At 39.0% G+C, this 21,749-nt stretch overlaps 1 protein-coding gene across 1 annotated transcript; it reads left to right on the top strand.

Annotated features, from left to right (window-relative positions):
- Positions 1 to 301: 301 nt before the first annotated feature.
- On the top strand, positions 302 to 20,163 carry LOC110458627 (delta-aminolevulinic acid dehydratase-like). Its single transcript, XM_021510413.1, has 8 exons — positions 302 to 435; positions 7,670 to 7,817; positions 8,231 to 8,366; positions 16,724 to 16,807; positions 17,131 to 17,275; positions 17,720 to 17,807; positions 18,395 to 18,481; positions 18,837 to 20,163. Exons 1-8 carry the CDS (start codon positions 323 to 325, stop codon positions 19,023 to 19,025), a joined length of 990 nt encoding a protein of 329 aa, XP_021366088.1. The 5' UTR covers positions 302 to 322; the 3' UTR covers positions 19,026 to 20,163.
- Positions 20,164 to 21,749: the final 1,586 nt, after the last annotated feature.

Here is a 21,749-nt window from a genome sequence, read left to right as displayed (position 1 = left end):
TTGTGGGGCTCGAAATAATGTCAGGTGGGCTAACTTACTCCAGTCCAGGGCAGGGGGACAGGAGGGCGCAACAAGCAGTTTCCGTTTAGTCTAGTTTAACCAACCGAGATCACTATTATTAGTAGTTGTGTGCCTTCTCTACAAGTACAAACTCAGAATGTACTTTAGTTACAACAGCGTCATGACACCAACGCCGAACCTCCAAGTCAACACATGGACAATTTCATATTTTACCGCCTTAAATATAATTACCGGAAGCACGTGGGATCTCCGAAAGGTCATGGTGCAAAGTTGACGTTGAAAGGTTATTTTGTAAAACAACATGGCAAGCCACACAGTTCTTCACAGCGGATATCACCATCCAGTTTTACGTTCATGGCAGACGGCAAATACGAGTATTTGTGCGGAGAATCTCATCTACCCCATCTTTGTCACGTAAGATATAATATTTCTTTCTTTTTCTGCTCCGGTAATGACAGAAATATGAGAAACATTTTGTAGGTCAAAACGTGACCGGCGTTACATCAGCACAGCAGTGTGATGTCGGATGTTTTGACAGTGTATGAGCTCGAGTGTGCAGTTTCACGTTTACAAAGTGTACACACACTACTGGACTTGAATGAATGGACACGTCTAACTATTGACGGAACTCTATAGCGTGGCATCAATTCTGATGATTTGTCGATAGGCGTTGATTACAAAACTGAAAACACACATATTTAGTTATTTTTACATGATAAAAAGATTAAAACATAGGTGATTTAGAGTTGTGAAAGGTAAGACACTGAGATGGCGGCATTGGAAGCATAAACAGTGTCAACAGAAACAAAAGGCTGAGGGAGTAGATTCTATTGACAGTATTGTGTTATAGTCCTAGGACAGTAGGATAGAATGAGTTTTTATAGTAATCTCGGGACATTCCGATGTGTTTGAAGGCATATGGGTGATGATGGCTTGAGCTGGGGTCAACGATAAGATGTTCTGGATGTGTACAGCATGACAAGTCTGAACTGGAGACAGCAAAGATATAAGGGTGGCCAGTGTAAAATGTTTATCATGTCATCAGTGCACGTGACGGAGCTGCCCAGTGGCCGCTGCTCAACCTAGCACTTTATTCAAATGGTTAATTTGACAAATGTTGTGAGGGTCCTAAACTGTGAGGCACTGTAATCTAGTTTGGGACATACCAGTGTTTTATAAGCTTAATGGGCTGTTATGCTCTGAGAATTCACTTTAAAATTTCGGCATAAGAAACTTAGTGATTGATTATAGCCGTGGAAGTAATGGAGTGGATGTAGTTCCCTGTTTAATTAAGATTACTCATTCGTTTTGGTATTATGATGTTTCTGTACTTTTGGTTCTTCCCAAAGTTCCTTTCAATATTTTATAAGATTTTTGACACTAAGACTTTATTTTCAACTTTGTATCTGAATGCTGTGTGTGTCCAGAGAGTTGCTGTTCAATATTTCAGGATTCTCCAGTATTTTTTTCTTTACAAAAAAGTACCAAACCGGTCATTCTTAGGTACGGAAATATCGTTTGGATTCGTCATGGGCATCTGCATCTGGTATGTAAGTGAAAATATATAATAGTCTTAAAGTGGCTGGTCGGGGAAAAAAATGCAAAATAAATGGGTCTAAATGCGTTCTTTGGCCTTCCAAAAGTTATACCACGCAATATGATGGTCAAGTTCTGCTTGCAATGTCCAGTTTTGACCACTGAAATCTCGGGGAAGCCCCGCGTAAGTTTAGCACAGATCTATTTATATATGTCACATGGTTGTCACATCACTAATCTGGGTCAATTGAGAGTTTTAGACTGTCAGGTGACGATTTAGGATTTCTTTAATATAATTATAATTTTTACTCTTAGGGAGTGAATTTCAGCAAAATTTGAATCGGTATATTTCATAAGAAGTTATTTTAAACATGTGTATGCCATTTTAGCAAATATGACATTTTTTCCCCGACCAGCCCCTTTAATTTAAAGCTTCATACCCATATGTTGACAGGGCATTAAATTCCCCAAAATGGAAACAGAAGGCTATTGCTTCGATTCAGCTTTAATTTCAGTTCTATCAGACAGATTTATTAAATATATGCATAGTTAAGTAACATAGCGTATACCCATATCCATTTACATAAATACATGTATGTATGATAATTATCATTATTAATAAAACGGAATCAAAGATGAGCTCAAAATGAATAGTCTGGACCAGAACTTTGCGATTGTTTTGCAACTTGCTACCTGATTGGCCGAAAAAGCTGTCAATAAAAACTGACCTTTTGTGTTGACCAATCAAAATGAACTACAGAGCAGAAGTTATAGAGATCTCAACAGGAATTTACTAGTGTTTTTCTTTATACAATACCTAATATATACATTAAAATAACCAAATGAAGCAGATACTATTTAGTATTTACATTACTGCTTATAAGTAATTCTTGTGTAATAACATAATATGAAGATTTTGCATCTGAATTGCAATTATATTTCGAAGTAAAAAACGTTTGCCAATTGTTATCTAAAGGTGTTATTTGATTAATATCCCAGCATTACTATAGTTTATAGGGGTCAAAAAGTGTGAATTTACTGTTGAATGGAACACTCAATATTACCATTCTTATTGAAACTAAGAATCAATGCCAGACAGACCTATAGAACAAACTGGTACAAAGTTGAGATTTGTGTTCTTCACTGTACAGCTAACATATAACACATGTATTATTGTGGGATGTTGTGATACACTTTCAATATTTTGTTTACTGTCAGAGCTGATGTTTTTCAATTTCTTGTGTCTGACTGTGTATTAAAGTTAAATCTCTGTCCTATTTCCTTCTTATCTACGTCACTGGTAGTCTAGTAATGACGTCTACTGACAGTGTCAACCTGCCCTCAGGTAAAATACTGATCAGACATGATAGAATTTGTCATAAAATTATCATTTTTGTCACATATTAGCAGACGTGTACATTTGACACTTAGCCCTGACATTATAGATCTGTTCACCTATCTACATGATTGATAATTAATAACACACTTTTTATCAGAAAATTGCATATAAAAAACCCAATGCAACTCTTGATTAGTCATGTTACATATTAAATCAGAATCAGAACTAGGCATGTATTCAGTTAGGTAATATATATAAAAAACCAAAACAAAGACGGTTCGTCATCACAAATGATTTTAAACCTTGTAGTCATCTTCAGATGATTACTGTAATGTCTAGGTTATTATATTATGATGTACAGTTCATTATAAATTATATAAAGGGAGTTGATGATGTTATCAAAGTTATAAGTGTGTCGACACTGAAGTATTTTCTGTTTTGTGTCAGTTTGAAATGTTTTACAAACAAGTCCTCTGATAGTATATTGTTGTTTTGGGGTGCAAACTCTCTTAGATATATCACACAATTAAGCTCTCATTACAAAGTAAGGCAGGTAAAACAGTATGGTAAATTCTTGCTTTGGAAATTAATTTTACCAGGTATGTCAGTTTGGTTAACTGTTTTCCCAGTTTGTAAGGTTAAATAATTCTTTACTTCCAATCATACTGAGGTACATTGTAACTTGTAAGTTTTGCATTTTGTGTGTTTTCACTACTTCATAGTTGTGTTGTACTTCATTGTCAAACTCTGTATAAATATATAATATATAAATTGATTTTCTAGCTAAAAGTCTTGTAAGTTATGTATAAGAACAGTATGGCCAGATATGGGCACTGAGATAAACAAACAGATCTCATTGGAACCATGAAGTCTACATGTACTTGAATAGATAGCAGAGAAATAAAGGGACAGGGCAGACTATGAAACAATATGACCCAGTTACATATTCCACAAAATATGAAACAGATTTTTTTTCGTCATTACCAAATTTATGCCATTTTTAAATTGACAAAATATGGGATGGGTGCTTACAGTGGGAGGGGTGATTATAGTGGGAGGGGTGCTTACAGTAGGAGGGGTGTTTACAGTGGGAGGGGTGATTATAGTGGGAGGGGTGCTTATAGTGGGAGGGGTGTTTATAGTGTGAGGGGTGCTTATAGTTGAAGTGGTGCTTATAGTGGGAGGGGTGCTTATAGTGGGAGGGGTACTTACAGTGGGTGGGGTACTTATAGTGGCAGGGGTACTTATAGTGGGATCAGTGGTTACAGTGGGAGGGGTGTTTATAGTGGGGGGGTACTTATAGTGGGAGGGGTACTTATAGTGGGAGGGGTGCTTACAGTGGGAGGGGTGATTATAGTGGGAGGGGTGCTTACAGTGGGTGGGGTACTTATAGTGGGAGGGGACCTTATAGTGGGATGGGTGCTTACAGTGGGAGGGGTGTTTATAGTGGGATGGGGTACTTACAGTGGTGGGGTACTTATAGTGGGAGGGGTGCTTACAGTTGAAGTGGTGCTTATAGTGGGAGGGGTAATTATAGTGGGTGGGGTACTTATAGTGGGAGGGGTACTTATAGTGGGATGGGTGCTTACAGTGGGAGGGGTGTTTATAGTGGGATGGGGTACTTACAGTGGTGGGGTACTTATAGTGGGAGGGGTGTTTATAGTGGGTGGGGTACTTATAGTGAGTGGGGTACTTATAGTGGGAGGGGTACCTATAGTGGGAGGGGTAATTATAGTGGGTGGGGTACTTATAGTGGGAGGGGTACTTACAGTGGTGGGGTACTTATAGTGGGAGGGGTGCTTACAGTGGGAGGGGTGTTTATAGTGTGAGGGGTGCTTACAGTGGGAGGGGTGCTTATAGTGGGAGGGGTACTTATAGTGGGAGGGGTGCTTAAAGTGGGAGGGGTACTTACAGTGGGAGGGGTGTTTATAGTTGGAGGGGCACTTATGCATTTGTAGTGGGAGGGGTGTTTACAGTAGGAGGGGTACTTAAAGTGGGAGGGGTACTTATAGTGGGAGGGGTACTTATAGTTGGAGGGGCACTTATAGTGGGAGGGTGCTTACAGTGGGAGGGGTACTTATAGTGGGAGGAGTGCTTATAGTGGGAGGGATGCTTACATGTATAGTGGGAGGGGTGCTTATGAAAGCAAATATAGTATATATTTTGTATAGTTATAGTTGATAGTACATTAAAGTTTCCGAAAAGCAAACTGGTTCCCATAGGCTGATGATGAAGGAATTGCATCAATATTCATCGAATACCTGGTAAAAATGTTCCAAACACCTATCTTTAGGCATTTTGAATCTTCACTTGAGTCGGCAGTGATGGCTCGATTAATTACAAACTGATCGAGGGGTCAAGGTCAAATACTGGCTTTGCTCACCCCTCACCTGATATGTCTTGTCAATAAAGAAAAATGAAGAAAAATGAAGAGAAAAGATCAAACATGCATAGAACTAATGGAGATCTTACAATGTTGGGTGCCCAATTAGTTCCCTTTGGGATCTCATGTTTATTGCCAATCATTGGTTCATTAATATGATGGGGACAACAATCCGGGACATAATAATTACTATAGCCTGGTAACAAAAGTATGAGCTATATCCCAGGCCATAGTATCTATCTGTCAATTAAGAACAATAACATTTACAGTATATAAATCCTACTATGGATGATTACTCTAAGTGTAATAAGTTTATATAGGTATTATATTGATTAAGGTCATACATGTATGAAATTAATTTTTATGGACCTTTAGTAAATTGTACTCAATACATATATATATGTTAAATGTTTAAACTGAAGATGCACAGATAAATATTTATGAGCTAACTATTAACCTAAGTCATATAAATTTGCTTTGTATCTCATCATCTTGAAACTAAACAAAACCTTAAAAGAGTACTGAAAAATGTTATAAAGCCTTGAAGTGAATGTCTCCAGGCGTGATGATATAGGACTGATAGTGATGTCTTAATATAAATATTTGCTTAGTCGTGTAGCCTTAGGTAACATCATACTTATGACACATAGATCTTCCCACGACAAAGTCACAGGCCCGAGAAATCCTCACGATCACCTGTGTCATTTCATGTACCAGCATGATAAGTTTCAGGGGAATGCTTGGTTTCTGTATGTTCAAATGTCACACCTGAGATGTTAACAAGAACACCAAACATGAGACTTCCCGGATGTTCTGTGACCAACCAATCAGTTTGGTCCACATGTATATATCTTACACCTACAGAACTGAATATTGAACTCTCATTTCATATGGTTTTATGACCTTGCTGTTGACAGATTTAGAAAAGTATTTATATACCATTGAAGCATATACAGATGTAACTGATCTTTCAACCGTTTATAAACCAAGCTGCTGCTGTTTGATAATAAAAATATGCACCCATCTGCCTAAGTTATAAAACATAAATGAAAGTTCTGTATACTAGTTTCAGTGACAGATTTCAGTTAAAAAAACTTTGTGATCAATCCTTTTGATAAGTTTTGGTTTATTATATGAATATAATTTCATTTCTAGCTCAGGATCAAGGAATGCATTTTGTTATTAAATCCAAACTACTTTCCAAATAGTAGTTGACAATGCCCTTCTAAATAAAATTAGAGTATTATTGATGCTTGTATATATATATGCTTATTATGAGTGTGATGCCCATTATTAAGAAATGAATTCAAAACAAAAAGATGTACTTAGGTATTTATTTTGTTAGATGTGAACACCTGAGTACTTTAACTTAATCATGTTGCTACTGTGTTGCTACTTTGTTTGATATACATTGAAGTACATGTATGTACTTTCTGTGAGGCAGTGTCAGTAGTTATAGCTGCCTGAGGTCATTGATTTATAAAGTCAATATTTATTTCAAACAATTATGAAGTTACCATACATTATTGTACGTATGTACTTTCTGTAAGGCAGTATTTGTAGAGCTACATCTGCCCGAGGTCATTGATTTATGAAGTCAATCTTTATTTCAAACAGTTAAGTTAGAAGTGATAATGACCATTAAAAGGGAAAAAACATTTTATGATTAAGTAATTATTGTCAACAAAAAGTCCTCTATCCTATGGGCTATGACACATCAATCATACTGTTCCCAATCTCCTAATGACTGCACACCTTTACCACTACCAGTTTCAAACATTCAAGTCTCTTCAATTTTAGATTTTGCTGCTGTCATACATAATTTGACAAGGAATTGTAGGAAATTTCCAGATACTGTTTGAAAGCAAGTTCGTAAAGTTATTCATGCATCTGCCCAAAATAGGTTAACATTAATAATAATTCTAGTGCATTTTATTTTGTTCTTTAATTATGATATTATTTATGCAGTGCTTTCCTGAACTTCTGGTGGACAAGAAAGGCTACAAATTGAGGTCAAAGTTCATACTTTTTTTGTCAGACATGTTTTCAGTCATTCATGTTCTGTGTAGCATCTTCTAGACCCCTATACTCAGCTCCAAGGACAAGGTCATAAGTGAAGGTCAAAGGTCAGATTACTCATTTTACTTGTCCAAAGCATAGTAGTAGAAAGGTTTTTACAGGATTATCATAATCTGTCAAATTAAAGCACAGATAAATTAGTTATGATCTTTTAACGAAAAATTCTCAATCTGTATATTGATCACTAGTGTACATGTGTATCTATGTTAGGGCTTACTGAACACAGGTTCTTCAATGAAGTGGTAAGCTGTGATTGAGTGGTGAGAAGCGTAATCTTGTTTATTTTGTTTTTGACTTATTGGTACATGTAGAGATGAAGATGATGATGTCCAGGAGATCGCCAGTATGCCAGGTCAAGCGCGGTATGGTATCAACCGTGTCCAGGAAGCACTGGAACCCATGGTCAAGAATGGACTGAAGACTGTCCTGATATTTGGTGTACCTAGCAAAATTAAAAAGGCATGTTAAACAAAATATGCGAAATGCAAACAACTTTTAGCTGAAAATACAAAAGTACATTTTAGTGATAGAAATGTCAATGTAGTATACCTTTTAAAATATTAGATTCAGATCTAGGTCAGTAGATAATGACTCTTGATTCACGGAGGAATTGTGTTGCTACCTTACTATATATAACAATGAAGAAGATGCAGTCACCAAGATCTCCAGGTCATTATTAACACTTCTATTGTTTGTGTTTAGGTGACATTCATCTATGTGAAATTGTTATATTTGAAACAAATATTGATGTTTGAATATTTAAAAGTTGAAGTATTAAAGAGAGTGATGGAGGCATTCCTACAGTAGCAGAAAATTAATTCTTTGAAAAAATTGAAATATCTTTTTATCATTTCTTATTCTAACTGTTACAGGACAACATTGGTACCGCTGCTGACTCCCAAAGTACTCCTGCTATAGTGGCCACCCGCATGCTGAGGAAGTGGTTCCCTGACCTCCTCATAGCCTGTGATGTCTGTCTGTGTCCCTACACATGTCACGGTCACTGTGGTCAGTATACATGGTTATACAGTAATAATAGAACGTTTGACCTCCTCATAGCCTGTGATGTCTGTCTGTGTCCCTACACATGTCACGGTCACTGTGGTCAGTATACACTGTTATACAGTAATAATAGGACGTATGACCTCCTCATAGCCTGTGATGTCTGTCTGTGTCCCTACACATGTCACGGTCACTGTGGTCAGTATACACTGTTATACAGTAATAATAGGACGTATGACCTCCTCATAGCCTGTGATGTCTGTCTGTGTCCCTACACATGTCACGGTCACTGTGGTCAGTATACACTGTTATACAGTAATAATAGGACGTATGACCTCCTCATAGCCTGTGATGTCTGTCTGTGTCCCTACACATGTCACGGTCACTGTGGTCAGTATACACTGTTATACAGTAATAATAGGACGTATGACCTCCTCATAGCCTGTGATGTCTGTCTGTGTCCCTACACATGTCACGGTCACTGTGGTCAGTATACACTGTTATACAGTAATAATAGGACGTATGACCTCCTCATAGCCTGTGATGTCTGTCTGTGTCCCTACACATGTCACGGTCACTGTGGTCAGTATACACTGTTATACAGTAATAATAGGACGTATGACCTCCTCATAGCCTGTGATGTCTGTCTGTGTCCCTACACATGTCACGGTCACTGTGGTCAGTATACACTGTTATACAGTAATAATAGGACGTATGACCTCCTCATAGCCTGTGATGTCTGTCTGTGTCCCTACACATGTCACGGTCACTGTGGTCAGTATACACTGTTATACAGTAATAATAGGACGTATGACCTCCTCATAGCCTGTGATGTCTGTCTGTGTCCCTACACATGTCACGGTCACTGTGGTCAGTATACACTGTTATACAGTAATAATAGGACGTATGACCTCCTCATAGCCTGTGATGTCTGTCTGTGTCCCTACACATGTCACGGTCACTGTGGTCAGTATACACTGTTATACAGTAATAATAGGACGTATGACCTCCTCATAGCCTGTGATGTCTGTCTGTGTCCCTACACATGTCACGGTCACTGTGGTCAGTATACACTGTTATACAGTAATAATAGGACGTATGACCTCCTCATAGCCTGTGATGTCTGTCTGTGTCCCTACACATGTCACGGTCACTGTGGTCAGTATACACTGTTATACAGTAATAATAGGACGTATGACCTCCTCATAGCCTGTGATGTCTGTCTGTGTCCCTACACATGTCACGGTCACTGTGGTCAGTATACACTGTTATACAGTAATAATAGGACGTATGACCTCCTCATAGCCTGTGATGTCTGTCTGTGTCCCTACACATGTCACGGTCACTGTGGTCAGTATACACTGTTATACAGTAATAATAGGACGTATGACCTCCTCATAGCCTGTGATGTCTGTCTGTGTCCCTACACATGTCACGGTCACTGTGGTCAGTATACACTGTTATACAGTAATAATAGGACGTATGACCTCCTCATAGCCTGTGATGTCTGTCTGTGTCCCTACACATGTCACGGTCACTGTGGTCAGTATACACTGTTATACAGTAATAATAGGACGTATGACCTCCTCATAGCCTGTGATGTCTGTCTGTGTCCCTACACATGTCACGGTCACTGTGGTCAGTATACACTGTTATACAGTAATAATAGGACGTATGACCTCCTCATAGCCTGTGATGTCTGTCTGTGTCCCTACACATGTCACGGTCACTGTGGTCAGTATACACTGTTATACAGTAATAATAGGACGTATGACCTCCTCATAGCCTGTGATGTCTGTCTGTGTCCCTACACATGTCACGGTCACTGTGGTCAGTATACACTGTTATACAGTAATAATAGGACGTATGACCTCCTCATAGCCTGTGATGTCTGTCTGTGTCCCTACACATGTCACGGTCACTGTGGTCAGTATACACTGTTATACAGTAATAATAGGACGTATGACCTCCTCATAGCCTGTGATGTCTGTCTGTGTCCCTACACATGTCACGGTCACTGTGGTCAGTATACACTGTTATACAGTAATAATAGGACGTATGACCTCCTCATAGCCTGTGATGTCTGTCTGTGTCCCTACACATGTCACGGTCACTGTGGTCAGTATACACTGTTATACAGTAATAATAGGACGTATGACCTCCTCATAGCCTGTGATGTCTGTCTGTGTCCCTACACATGTCACGGTCACTGTGGTCAGTATACACTGTTATACAGTAATAATAGGACGTATGACCTCCTCATAGCCTGTGATGTCTGTCTGTGTCCCTACACATGTCACGGTCACTGTGGTCAGTATACACTGTTATACAGTAATAATAGGACGTATGACCTCCTCATAGCCTGTGATGTCTGTCTGTGTCCCTACACATGTCACGGTCACTGTGGTCAGTATACACTGTTATACAGTAATAATAGGACGTATGACCTCCTCATAGCCTGTGATGTCTGTCTGTGTCCCTACACATGTCACGGTCACTGTGGTCAGTATACACTGTTATACAGTAATAATAGGACGTATGACCTCCTCATAGCCTGTGATGTCTGTCTGTGTCCCTACACATGTCACGGTCACTGTGGTCAGTATACACTGTTATACAGTAATAATAGGACGTATGACCTCCTCATAGCCTGTGATGTCTGTCTGTGTCCCTACACATGTCACGGTCACTGTGGTCAGTATACACTGTTATACAGTAATAATAGGACGTATGACCTCCTCATAGCCTGTGATGTCTGTCTGTGTCCCTACACATGTCACGGTCACTGTGGTCAGTATACACTGTTATACAGTAATAATAGGACGTATGACCTCCTCATAGCCTGTGATGTCTGTCTGTGTCCCTACACATGTCACGGTCACTGTGGTCAGTATACACTGTTATACAGTAATAATAGGACGTATGACCTCCTCATAGCCTGTGATGTCTGTCTGTGTCCCTACACATGTCACGGTCACTGTGGTCAGTATACACTGTTATACAGTAATAATAGGACGTATGACCTCCTCATAGCCTGTGATGTCTGTCTGTGTCCCTACACATGTCACGGTCACTGTGGTCAGTATACACTGTTATACAGTAATAATAGGACGTATGACCTCCTCATAGCCTGTGATGTCTGTCTGTGTCCCTACACATGTCACGGTCACTGTGGTCAGTATACACTGTTATACAGTAATAATAGGACGTATGACCTCCTCATAGCCTGTGATGTCTGTCTGTGTCCCTACACATGTCACGGTCACTGTGGTCAGTATACACTGTTATACAGTAATAATAGGACGTATGACCTCCTCATAGCCTGTGATGTCTGTCTGTGTCCCTACACATGTCACGGTCACTGTGGTCAGTATACACTGTTATACAGTAATAATAGGACGTATGACCTCCTCATAGCCTGTGATGTCTGTCTGTGTCCCTACACATGTCACGGTCACTGTGGTCAGTATACACTGTTATACAGTAATAATAGGACGTATGACCTCCTCATAGCCTGTGATGTCTGTCTGTGTCCCTACACATGTCACGGTCACTGTGGTCAGTATACACTGTTATACAGTAATAATAGGACGTATGACCTCCTCATAGCCTGTGATGTCTGTCTGTGTCCCTACACATGTCACGGTCACTGTGGTCAGTATACACTGTTATACAGTAATAATAGGACGTATGACCTCCTCATAGCCTGTGATGTCTGTCTGTGTCCCTACACATGTCACGGTCACTGTGGTCAGTATACACTGTTATACAGTAATAATAGGACGTATGACCTCCTCATAGCCTGTGATGTCTGTCTGTGTCCCTACACATGTCACGGTCACTGTGGTCAGTATACACTGTTATACAGTAATAATAGGACGTATGACCTCCTCATAGCCTGTGATGTCTGTCTGTGTCCCTACACATGTCACGGTCACTGTGGTCAGTATACACTGTTATACAGTAATAATAGGACGTATGACCTCCTCATAGCCTGTGATGTCTGTCTGTGTCCCTACACATGTCACGGTCACTGTGGTCAGTATACACTGTTATACAGTAATAATAGGACGTATGACCTCCTCATAGCCTGTGATGTCTGTCTGTGTCCCTACACATGTCACGGTCACTGTGGTCAGTATACACTGTTATACAGTAATAATAGGACGTATGACCTCCTCATAGCCTGTGATGTCTGTCTGTGTCCCTACACATGTCACGGTCACTGTGGTCAGTATACACTGTTATACAGTAATAATAGGACGTATGACCTCCTCATAGCCTGTGATGTCTGTCTGTGTCCCTACACATGTCACGGTCACTGTGGTCAGTATACACTGTTATACAGTAATAATAGGACGTATGACCTCCTCATAGCCTGTGATGTCTGTCTGTGTCCCTACACATGTCACGGTCACTGTGGTCAGTATACACTGTTATACAGTAATAATAGGACGTATGACCTCCTCATAGCCTGTGATGTCTGTCTGTGTCCCTACACATGTCACGGTCACTGTGGTCAGTATACACTGTTATACAGTAATAATAGGACGTATGACCTCCTCATAGCCTGTGATGTCTGTCTGTGTCCCTACACATGTCACGGTCACTGTGGTCAGTATACACTGTTATACAGTAATAATAGGACGTATGACCTCCTCATAGCCTGTGATGTCTGTCTGTGTCCCTACACATGTCACGGTCACTGTGGTCAGTATACACTGTTATACAGTAATAATAGGACGTATGACCTCCTCATAGCCTGTGATGTCTGTCTGTGTCCCTACACATGTCACGGTCACTGTGGTCAGTATACACTGTTATACAGTAATAATAGGACGTATGACCTCCTCATAGCCTGTGATGTCTGTCTGTGTCCCTACACATGTCACGGTCACTGTGGTCAGTATACACTGTTATACAGTAATAATAGGACGTATGACCTCCTCATAGCCTGTGATGTCTGTCTGTGTCCCTACACATGTCACGGTCACTGTGGTCAGTATACACTGTTATACAGTAATAATAGGACGTATGACCTCCTCATAGCCTGTGATGTCTGTCTGTGTCCCTACACATGTCACGGTCACTGTGGTCAGTATACACTGTTATACAGTAATAATAGGACGTATGACCTCCTCATAGCCTGTGATGTCTGTCTGTGTCCCTACACATGTCACGGTCACTGTGGTCAGTATACACTGTTATACAGTAATAATAGGACGTATGACCTCCTCATAGCCTGTGATGTCTGTCTGTGTCCCTACACATGTCACGGTCACTGTGGTCAGTATACACTGTTATACAGTAATAATAGGACGTATGACCTCCTCATAGCCTGTGATGTCTGTCTGTGTCCCTACACATGTCACGGTCACTGTGGTCAGTATACACTGTTATACAGTAATAATAGGACGTATGACCTCCTCATAGCCTGTGATGTCTGTCTGTGTCCCTACACATGTCACGGTCACTGTGGTCAGTATACACTGTTATACAGTAATAATAGGACGTATGACCTCCTCATAGCCTGTGATGTCTGTCTGTGTCCCTACACATGTCACGGTCACTGTGGTCAGTATACACTGTTATACAGTAATAATAGGACGTATGACCTCCTCATAGCCTGTGATGTCTGTCTGTGTCCCTACACATGTCACGGTCACTGTGGTCAGTATACACTGTTATACAGTAATAATAGGACGTATGACCTCCTCATAGCCTGTGATGTCTGTCTGTGTCCCTACACATGTCACGGTCACTGTGGTCAGTATACACTGTTATACAGTAATAATAGGACGTATGACCTCCTCATAGCCTGTGATGTCTGTCTGTGTCCCTACACATGTCACGGTCACTGTGGTCAGTATACACTGTTATACAGTAATAATAGGACGTATGACCTCCTCATAGCCTGTGATGTCTGTCTGTGTCCCTACACATGTCACGGTCACTGTGGTCAGTATACACTGTTATACAGTAATAATAGGACGTATGACCTCCTCATAGCCTGTGATGTCTGTCTGTGTCCCTACACATGTCACGGTCACTGTGGTCAGTATACACTGTTATACAGTAATAATAGGACGTATGACCTCCTCATAGCCTGTGATGTCTGTCTGTGTCCCTACACATGTCACGGTCACTGTGGTCAGTATACACTGTTATACAGTAATAATAGGACGTATGACCTCCTCATAGCCTGTGATGTCTGTCTGTGTCCCTACACATGTCACGGTCACTGTGGTCAGTATACACTGTTATACAGTAATAATAGGACGTATGACCTCCTCATAGCCTGTGATGTCTGTCTGTGTCCCTACACATGTCACGGTCACTGTGGTCAGTATACACTGTTATACAGTAATAATAGGACGTATGACCTCCTCATAGCCTGTGATGTCTGTCTGTGTCCCTACACATGTCACGGTCACTGTGGTCAGTATACACTGTTATACAGTAATAATAGGACGTATGACCTCCTCATAGCCTGTGATGTCTGTCTGTGTCCCTACACATGTCACGGTCACTGTGGTCAGTATACACTGTTATACAGTAATAATAGGACGTATGACCTCCTCATAGCCTGTGATGTCTGTCTGTGTCCCTACACATGTCACGGTCACTGTGGTCAGTATACACTGTTATACAGTAATAATAGGACGTATGACCTCCTCATAGCCTGTGATGTCTGTCTGTGTCCCTACACATGTCACGGTCACTGTGGTCAGTATACACTGTTATACAGTAATAATAGGACGTATGACCTCCTCATAGCCTGTGATGTCTGTCTGTGTCCCTACACATGTCACGGTCACTGTGGTCAGTATACACTGTTATACAGTAATAATAGGACGTATGACCTCCTCATAGCCTGTGATGTCTGTCTGTGTCCCTACACATGTCACGGTCACTGTGGTCAGTATACACTGTTATACAGTAATAATAGGACGTATGACCTCCTCATAGCCTGTGATGTCTGTCTGTGTCCCTACACATGTCACGGTCACTGTGGTCAGTATACACTGTTATACAGTAATAATAGGAGGTATGACCTCCTCATAGCCTGTGATATCTGTCTGTGTCCCTACACATGTCACTGTGGTCAGTATACATTGTTATACAGTAATAATAGGACGTTTGACCTCCTCATAGCCTGTGATGTCTGTCTGTGTCCCTACACATGTCACGGTCACTGTGGTCAGTATTTATTGTTCTACAGCAATAAGAGGACATATCTTTGTTTGGGGATAAGTTACAGTGATTGTAGCATCAACAAATAACCTTATCACTTGTCAGGACCTCCTCATCTGACTACCAAAATATCATATATATGTATATACCATAAGAAAAGCATTAATGTTGTAAATAGTTTTATTATGAAACGGATTCTGCACAAAGATAAAGTAAAGCAGGACAAGAAGATACTAGATCACTGTGCCAAAGCTGTAACAATGGGAACATTATACAGGTGATTTTGGGTTGTAACATGACGAACATTATACAGGTGATTTTGGGTTGTAACGAGAGGAACATTATACAGGTGATTTTGGGCTGTAACATTGGGAACATTCATTATACAGGTGATTTTGGGCTGTAACATGACGAACATTATACAGGTGATTTTCGGTTGTAACGAGAGGAACATTATACAGGTGATTTTGGGCTGTAACATTGGGAACATTATACAGGTGATTTTGGGCTGTAACATTGGGAACATTATACAGGTGATTTTGGGCTGTAACATTGGGAATATTATACAGGTGATTTTGGGCTGTAACGTGACGAACATTATATAGGTGATTTTGGGCTGTTACATGACGAACATTATACAGCTGGTGATTTTGGGCTGTAACGTTGGGAATATTATACAGCTGGTGATTTTGGGCTGTTACATGACAAACATTATACAGCTGGTGATTTTGGGCTGTAACATTGGGAATATTATACAGCTGGTGATTTTGGGCTGTAACATTATACAGGTGATTTTGGGCTGTAACATTGGGAACATTATACAGGTGATTTTGGGCTGTAACGTGACAAACATTATATAGGTGATTTTGGGCTGTTACATGAAGAACATTATACAGCTGGTGATTTTGGGCTGTAACGTTGGGAATATTATACAGCTTGTGATTTTGGGCTGTAACATGACGAACATTATACAGGTGATTTTGGGCTGTAATATTGGGAGCATAAAACAGGTGATTTTGGGTTGAAACATTGGGGTCATTATACAGGTGATTTTGGACTGTAACATTAAGAATATTATACCCAGTATAACTTTATAAAAACATATATCATTATAGATCTGTAGACACAGTCAATGTGACTGGTTGTTAATGTAACTGTTATCTTTTCAGGTGTGATGAGGGAAGATGGAAGTCTGGACAATGAGGCCAGCATTAAGAGATTGGCTGAGATATCATTAGCCTATGCCAAAGCAGGTGGGCACTTTTTGACATAGAAAATCATATATTACATCTATGTAGGGCAAGTCCAATTTAACGGTGATAGATATAGAATGTGTAATGTGTATGACTGAGCATTAAATTTGATGTATAAACAGAAACTATTAATACTAAAGTATGTCTATACAATGTACGTCTGAGATAATATCGTTCCCATGTTTGCTATCTTGGTGAGGATGATCAGTTGATCTTTAGAATAGACTGTCTTCATTGTAAAATAGAAGTATTATTCGAAAAAAACATTTTGACAAAAATCGTACCGATGTACATTTTATAATTATTGATGTTTGGTTTAAAAGGATGCCAGATTATCGCCCCGTCAGATATGATGGACGGGAGAGTTGGTGCTATAAAAGATCTCCTCCAAAAGGAAGGCCTGGGTAACCGAGTGTCCGTTCTCAGCTACAGTGCTAAGTTTGCATCGTCCTTCTACGGACCATTCAGGTCAGAACTATATTTAAGTGGTCAATCATAGACTGCATTTTTCTGCTTCATTTACATGTATTATTACTTTGATATATAATATGGGATGGGATCTGATTTTCAAAAATCTGTTTACATTCCTTTCGCTTCTTCTTTAGCTAAGTTCTCTACGTGTTACATGTACATTTGTGTAAATTCTTGTCACCCTTATCAATGTCTTGTCTTTTGTTTCAAATTTTCTTTTATTCTGCATGTCTAAAAACCTTGTTGACAAAACACAACCAACAAATTAGTCTTACTCATACATATATAGTAGAAGGGAAATAACTCCTTAGACAAATGCCTTATGTAGAGACTGTTCTCTAATTGCACAATATGACATTTCTATAGCATCATCTAAAACATAATTTGAAAATACATATTTATTGCCAGCAATAAACATAGGGGTTATGTTTTGTTCTGTAGGGATGCTGCCAAGTCTGCCCCATCTTACGGAGACAGGAAATGTTACCAGCTTCCTCCTGGATCTGTTGGTCTAGCCGAAAGAGCTGTGGTATGAACAGTTAACTAATTGCAAGGAACTAATGTTTAACATGGTAGTCTGTCTGACTCACTACAGTAATGGTGCATGTATCTGTTACCAGCACATATGGTGATAGGTTTATAATGTCTTTAGTTTATGAGTAACAATTTCTGAAAATGGTTGTTATGAAAAAGAAATGACACCTGACAGGTGATTTCTAAGGTAGGTCTTGCATGATAACTATCTCCTAAGTTAAGAGGTCTGTGAATTAGATAATTTGTTGAAGATTTGTTGACATTAGATTATTGAGAATATGTAAACATAGTTCTGTATTGACTGTAAGTGGTTTGACAGTAGATGTATCAACCATAAAAATGTCTGCAGTAATGTATATAGACAGTCCATGTATCAATGGCTAATGTATTGACGGTAAATGTATTCATGGTAAACATGTTGACTGTATAGACACTACATGTACAGCAGAAATTGGTAAGATGTCTTCTCTTGCTGATAAGATAGCGATTATCTGCAGTACACTTAACTGTACGCTACTGTATGCACCATTGACTCGTGTTTCATTATAAAATATTAAATTTTCTAATTTTCCTTGTCATTAGGATCGTGACGTCGCCGAGGGAGCAGATATGTTAATGGTGAAGCCAGGTCTAGCCTACTTGGATGTAGTCAGGATGGTCAAGGGCAAGGTACTGAATTTTTCTGTGATATTTCTATCGACAAACAATTAATGGGCGTTTAACATTGAAGGATTATGTACACGCAGTGTGTGTAGCAAAAATAAATCACTAGCAAAATATAGCTGCTGTTTGTCAAGCTAAAAAATGTCCACACACAAATATAACAAAAGTTCTATTATAAACTGATAACACTAAGAAATCAGAACTTACACAGACAGTCAGTGGGAACTAAATGGTATGGATGCCTGATGAAAGTGTGCTGATTTTATAACCATTTTCTCATTTTTCTCTATGACTGAAATGGAAATAAGTCCATCATTTTTGAACATACAAATTAATGTAATAAACTAATATGGTGTTTCAGTACCCCTCCCACCCCCTGGCCATATACCAGGTGTCAGGGGAGTATGCTATGCTGTATCACGGTGCTAAAGCTGGAGCCTTTGACCTAAAGACGACCTTGATGGAAGTACTCACCAGTATGAGGAGGGCTGGGGCAGACATTCTCATCTCTTACTACACACCCCAGGTGCTGGAGTGGATCAAGAAATAACCATTTGCATATAACTGCATATTAATTATGTATTTGTTAATTCAAGTTGCACCGACACATCTTACATACCTAATTGTTAATATTGCTGTTAATCTTTCAAATTTTCCATGTTTCATCATTTAAATGTCTATTTAAAAGTATGAAGATAGACCAAGATGTATGTTTTTAAGTGAACCCAAAAAGAAGTACTGCCCCCTTACTTACATGTACTGGTACTGAATGAGTCCCATTAGATATGTCCTAATTGTGATTGTAAACAGCTGTTATCACCAGAGTTCTAAGATTAATAGGATTTTTATTATTTATCTGCAAACTGATATATTGTAAAAGGGATTTCATTTCAAGAATCTGGGCACTGAGCAGCTGATATTCATAATGTTAAGTGTGTTTTTGTTCTTATTAAATGAGAGGTTGATGAACTACACATAAATAATATATTATATAAACATGGATTTTAGGATGTCATTGTTAGTAATAAAGATGTATTCTATGACATTTTAAGTTCTTACCAAATGTTGTGGTACTTAATTTAATTGTAAGTTATTTTTTTCTCAAGAAAACAAAGATGTTGCTTCCTTTCACCATTAAGGCTGTACATGCACTTAATACAGGTGAAGGTATTATTTCTGTGATAAATTTCAGTTGCATCATATTACCTGGTACATGAAATAATAGAGAATTTGTCTTGATCGTGCGAGATTATAATGTCAGAGATGGTTAATATCACAACTGATGCAGTATATGTTGTGGAATATATGATTGTAACAGTTCAAAGCTAAAGTATGTCTGCAAATCATGTTTTACTGGTAATCTGGAGTGGAATCGGTAAAAAAGGAATATTTGAAATAATATATCCACAGAAATATAGGTCTGTGAATTTAAAAGTCAGCGATGTCTGTGCAAACTAGATCATTTCTGTATTGTGAACTTTCTCACTACATGTATAACAAAGTTCCCTTATGTAGACCAGAAAATTATAAGTCCCCCACCTGAAACTGGGGGGGACTAGAGTTTTGCGTCATGTCTGTCCATCCTTCCGCTATCTTGTCCGGCACTACTTGTCACTGGAACTTCATACTTGAAGTATGGGTTCACCTTGGTGAGGCGGTGTGTCATGTATCATAAGTAGGTCACTCTGACCTACACTTTGACCTTTGACCTACATCAAAGAAAAAGGTTGTCCAGGCTCTATCTCCTACACTACTAGTCACTAAAACTTCATACTTGGTGTATGAGTTCACCTTTGTGAGGCGGTGTGTAATGTATCAAAAGTAGGTCACTCTGACCTACATTTTGAGTCTTTGACCTTTGACCTGCATCAAAGAAAAAGTTTTTCCAGGCTCTATCTCCTACACTACTAGTTACTGGAACTTCTTGCATAGGGCATGGGTTCACTTGCATTGAAGAAGAAGAAGCATGCATAGTGTCACCAGATGCAATTTAATAGTAAAACGGTACCACTAACCAGTAAACATCCACCAGATTAACAATAAAACGGTACCACTAACCAGTAAACATCCACCAGATTAATTAGCAACAGTAGCACTGACACTATTACTTTTTGAATATGGTGGGTCTGTCAAACATTCATATATAGAATAAGTTCCTGCACAAACTTATCATCATTTACGTTTGGTGGGGGATTATAATCCGCCAAATTGTTTTGTTTGATTTAAAAAAACTGAAATCGGTCCATCAACTACAATGTTTTCCTTTACCAACACATCTTCTTTTGTCAACTTTTATATTTGAAAGCATGTTGGAATACAATTCTGACAAATATGTGATTATTTTGACAGTTCATTTTGTTTAGCCCAAACAAAATGGTGTTACAAATAGATAATGTGCCATGAATGAGAAATACTGAGGTTTTTTTTTGAAGCATCAAATATATGAATTGGAATTCCTATGATTTTCATCACTCACTTGTGTATAAAATCTTCAGTGTACCTTAACCTATGGTGGCCTCATGCTTTTATCCAAGAACTCACAATAAGAATAGTGTTTTCAGGCAAACCCCTAAAACACAAGGGTGATAATTTATAAATATGTGTAGTTTGGTGTATGTGATAGTGTATTTTTGTGAGGGTATATGTGTGCAGTATAGTATATGTGTAGTTTGGTGTATGTGATTGTGTATTTTTGTGAGGGTATATGTGTGCAGTATAGTATATGTGTAGTTTGGTGTATGTGATTGTGTATTTTTGTGAGGGTATATGTGTGCAGTATAGTATATGTGTAGTTTGGTGTATGTGATTGTGTATTTTTGTGAGGGTATATGTGTGCAGTATAGTATATGTGTAGTTTGGTGTATGTGATTGTGTATTTTTGTGAGGGTATATGTGTGCAGTATAGTATATGTGTAGTTTGGTGTATGTGATTGTGTATTTTTGTGAGGGTATATGTGTGCAGTATAGTATATGTGTAGTTTGGTGTATGTGATTGTGTATTTTTGTGAGGGTATATGTGTGCAGTATAGTATATGTGTAGTTTGGTGTATGTGATTGTGTATTTTTGTGAGGGTATATGTGTGCAGTATAGTATATGTGTAGTTTGGTGTATGTGATTGTGTATTTTTGTGAGGGTATATGTGTGCAGTATAGTATATGTGTAGCTTGGTGTATGTGATTGTGTATTTTTGTGAGGGTATATGTGTGCAGTATAGTATATGTGTAGCTTGGTGTATGTGATTGTGTATTTTTGTGAGGGTATATGTGTGCAGTA

This window comes from Mizuhopecten yessoensis, unplaced genomic scaffold (genome assembly GCF_002113885.1).
Source record: "Mizuhopecten yessoensis strain PY_sf001 unplaced genomic scaffold, ASM211388v2 scaffold9677, whole genome shotgun sequence".
NCBI classification, from domain to species: domain Eukaryota; kingdom Metazoa; phylum Mollusca; class Bivalvia; order Pectinida; family Pectinidae; genus Mizuhopecten; species Mizuhopecten yessoensis.
Note: the sequence above shows the minus strand (reverse complement) of the source record. Positions and strands in the feature narration are given on the sequence as shown.

Coding starts and splice junctions, on each gene's coding strand:
- LOC110458627 (XM_021510413.1), top strand. CDS start 323: ATGGCAAGCCACACAGTTCTTCACAGCGGATATCACCATCCAGTTTTA. Junction 7,818..8,230: donor TACCTAGCAAAATTAAAAAG/GCATGTTAAACA, acceptor TAACTGTTACAG/GACAACATTGGTACCGCTGC. Junction 8,367..16,723: donor CACATGTCACGGTCACTGTG/GTCAGTATACAT, acceptor TTATCTTTTCAG/GTGTGATGAGGGAAGATGGA.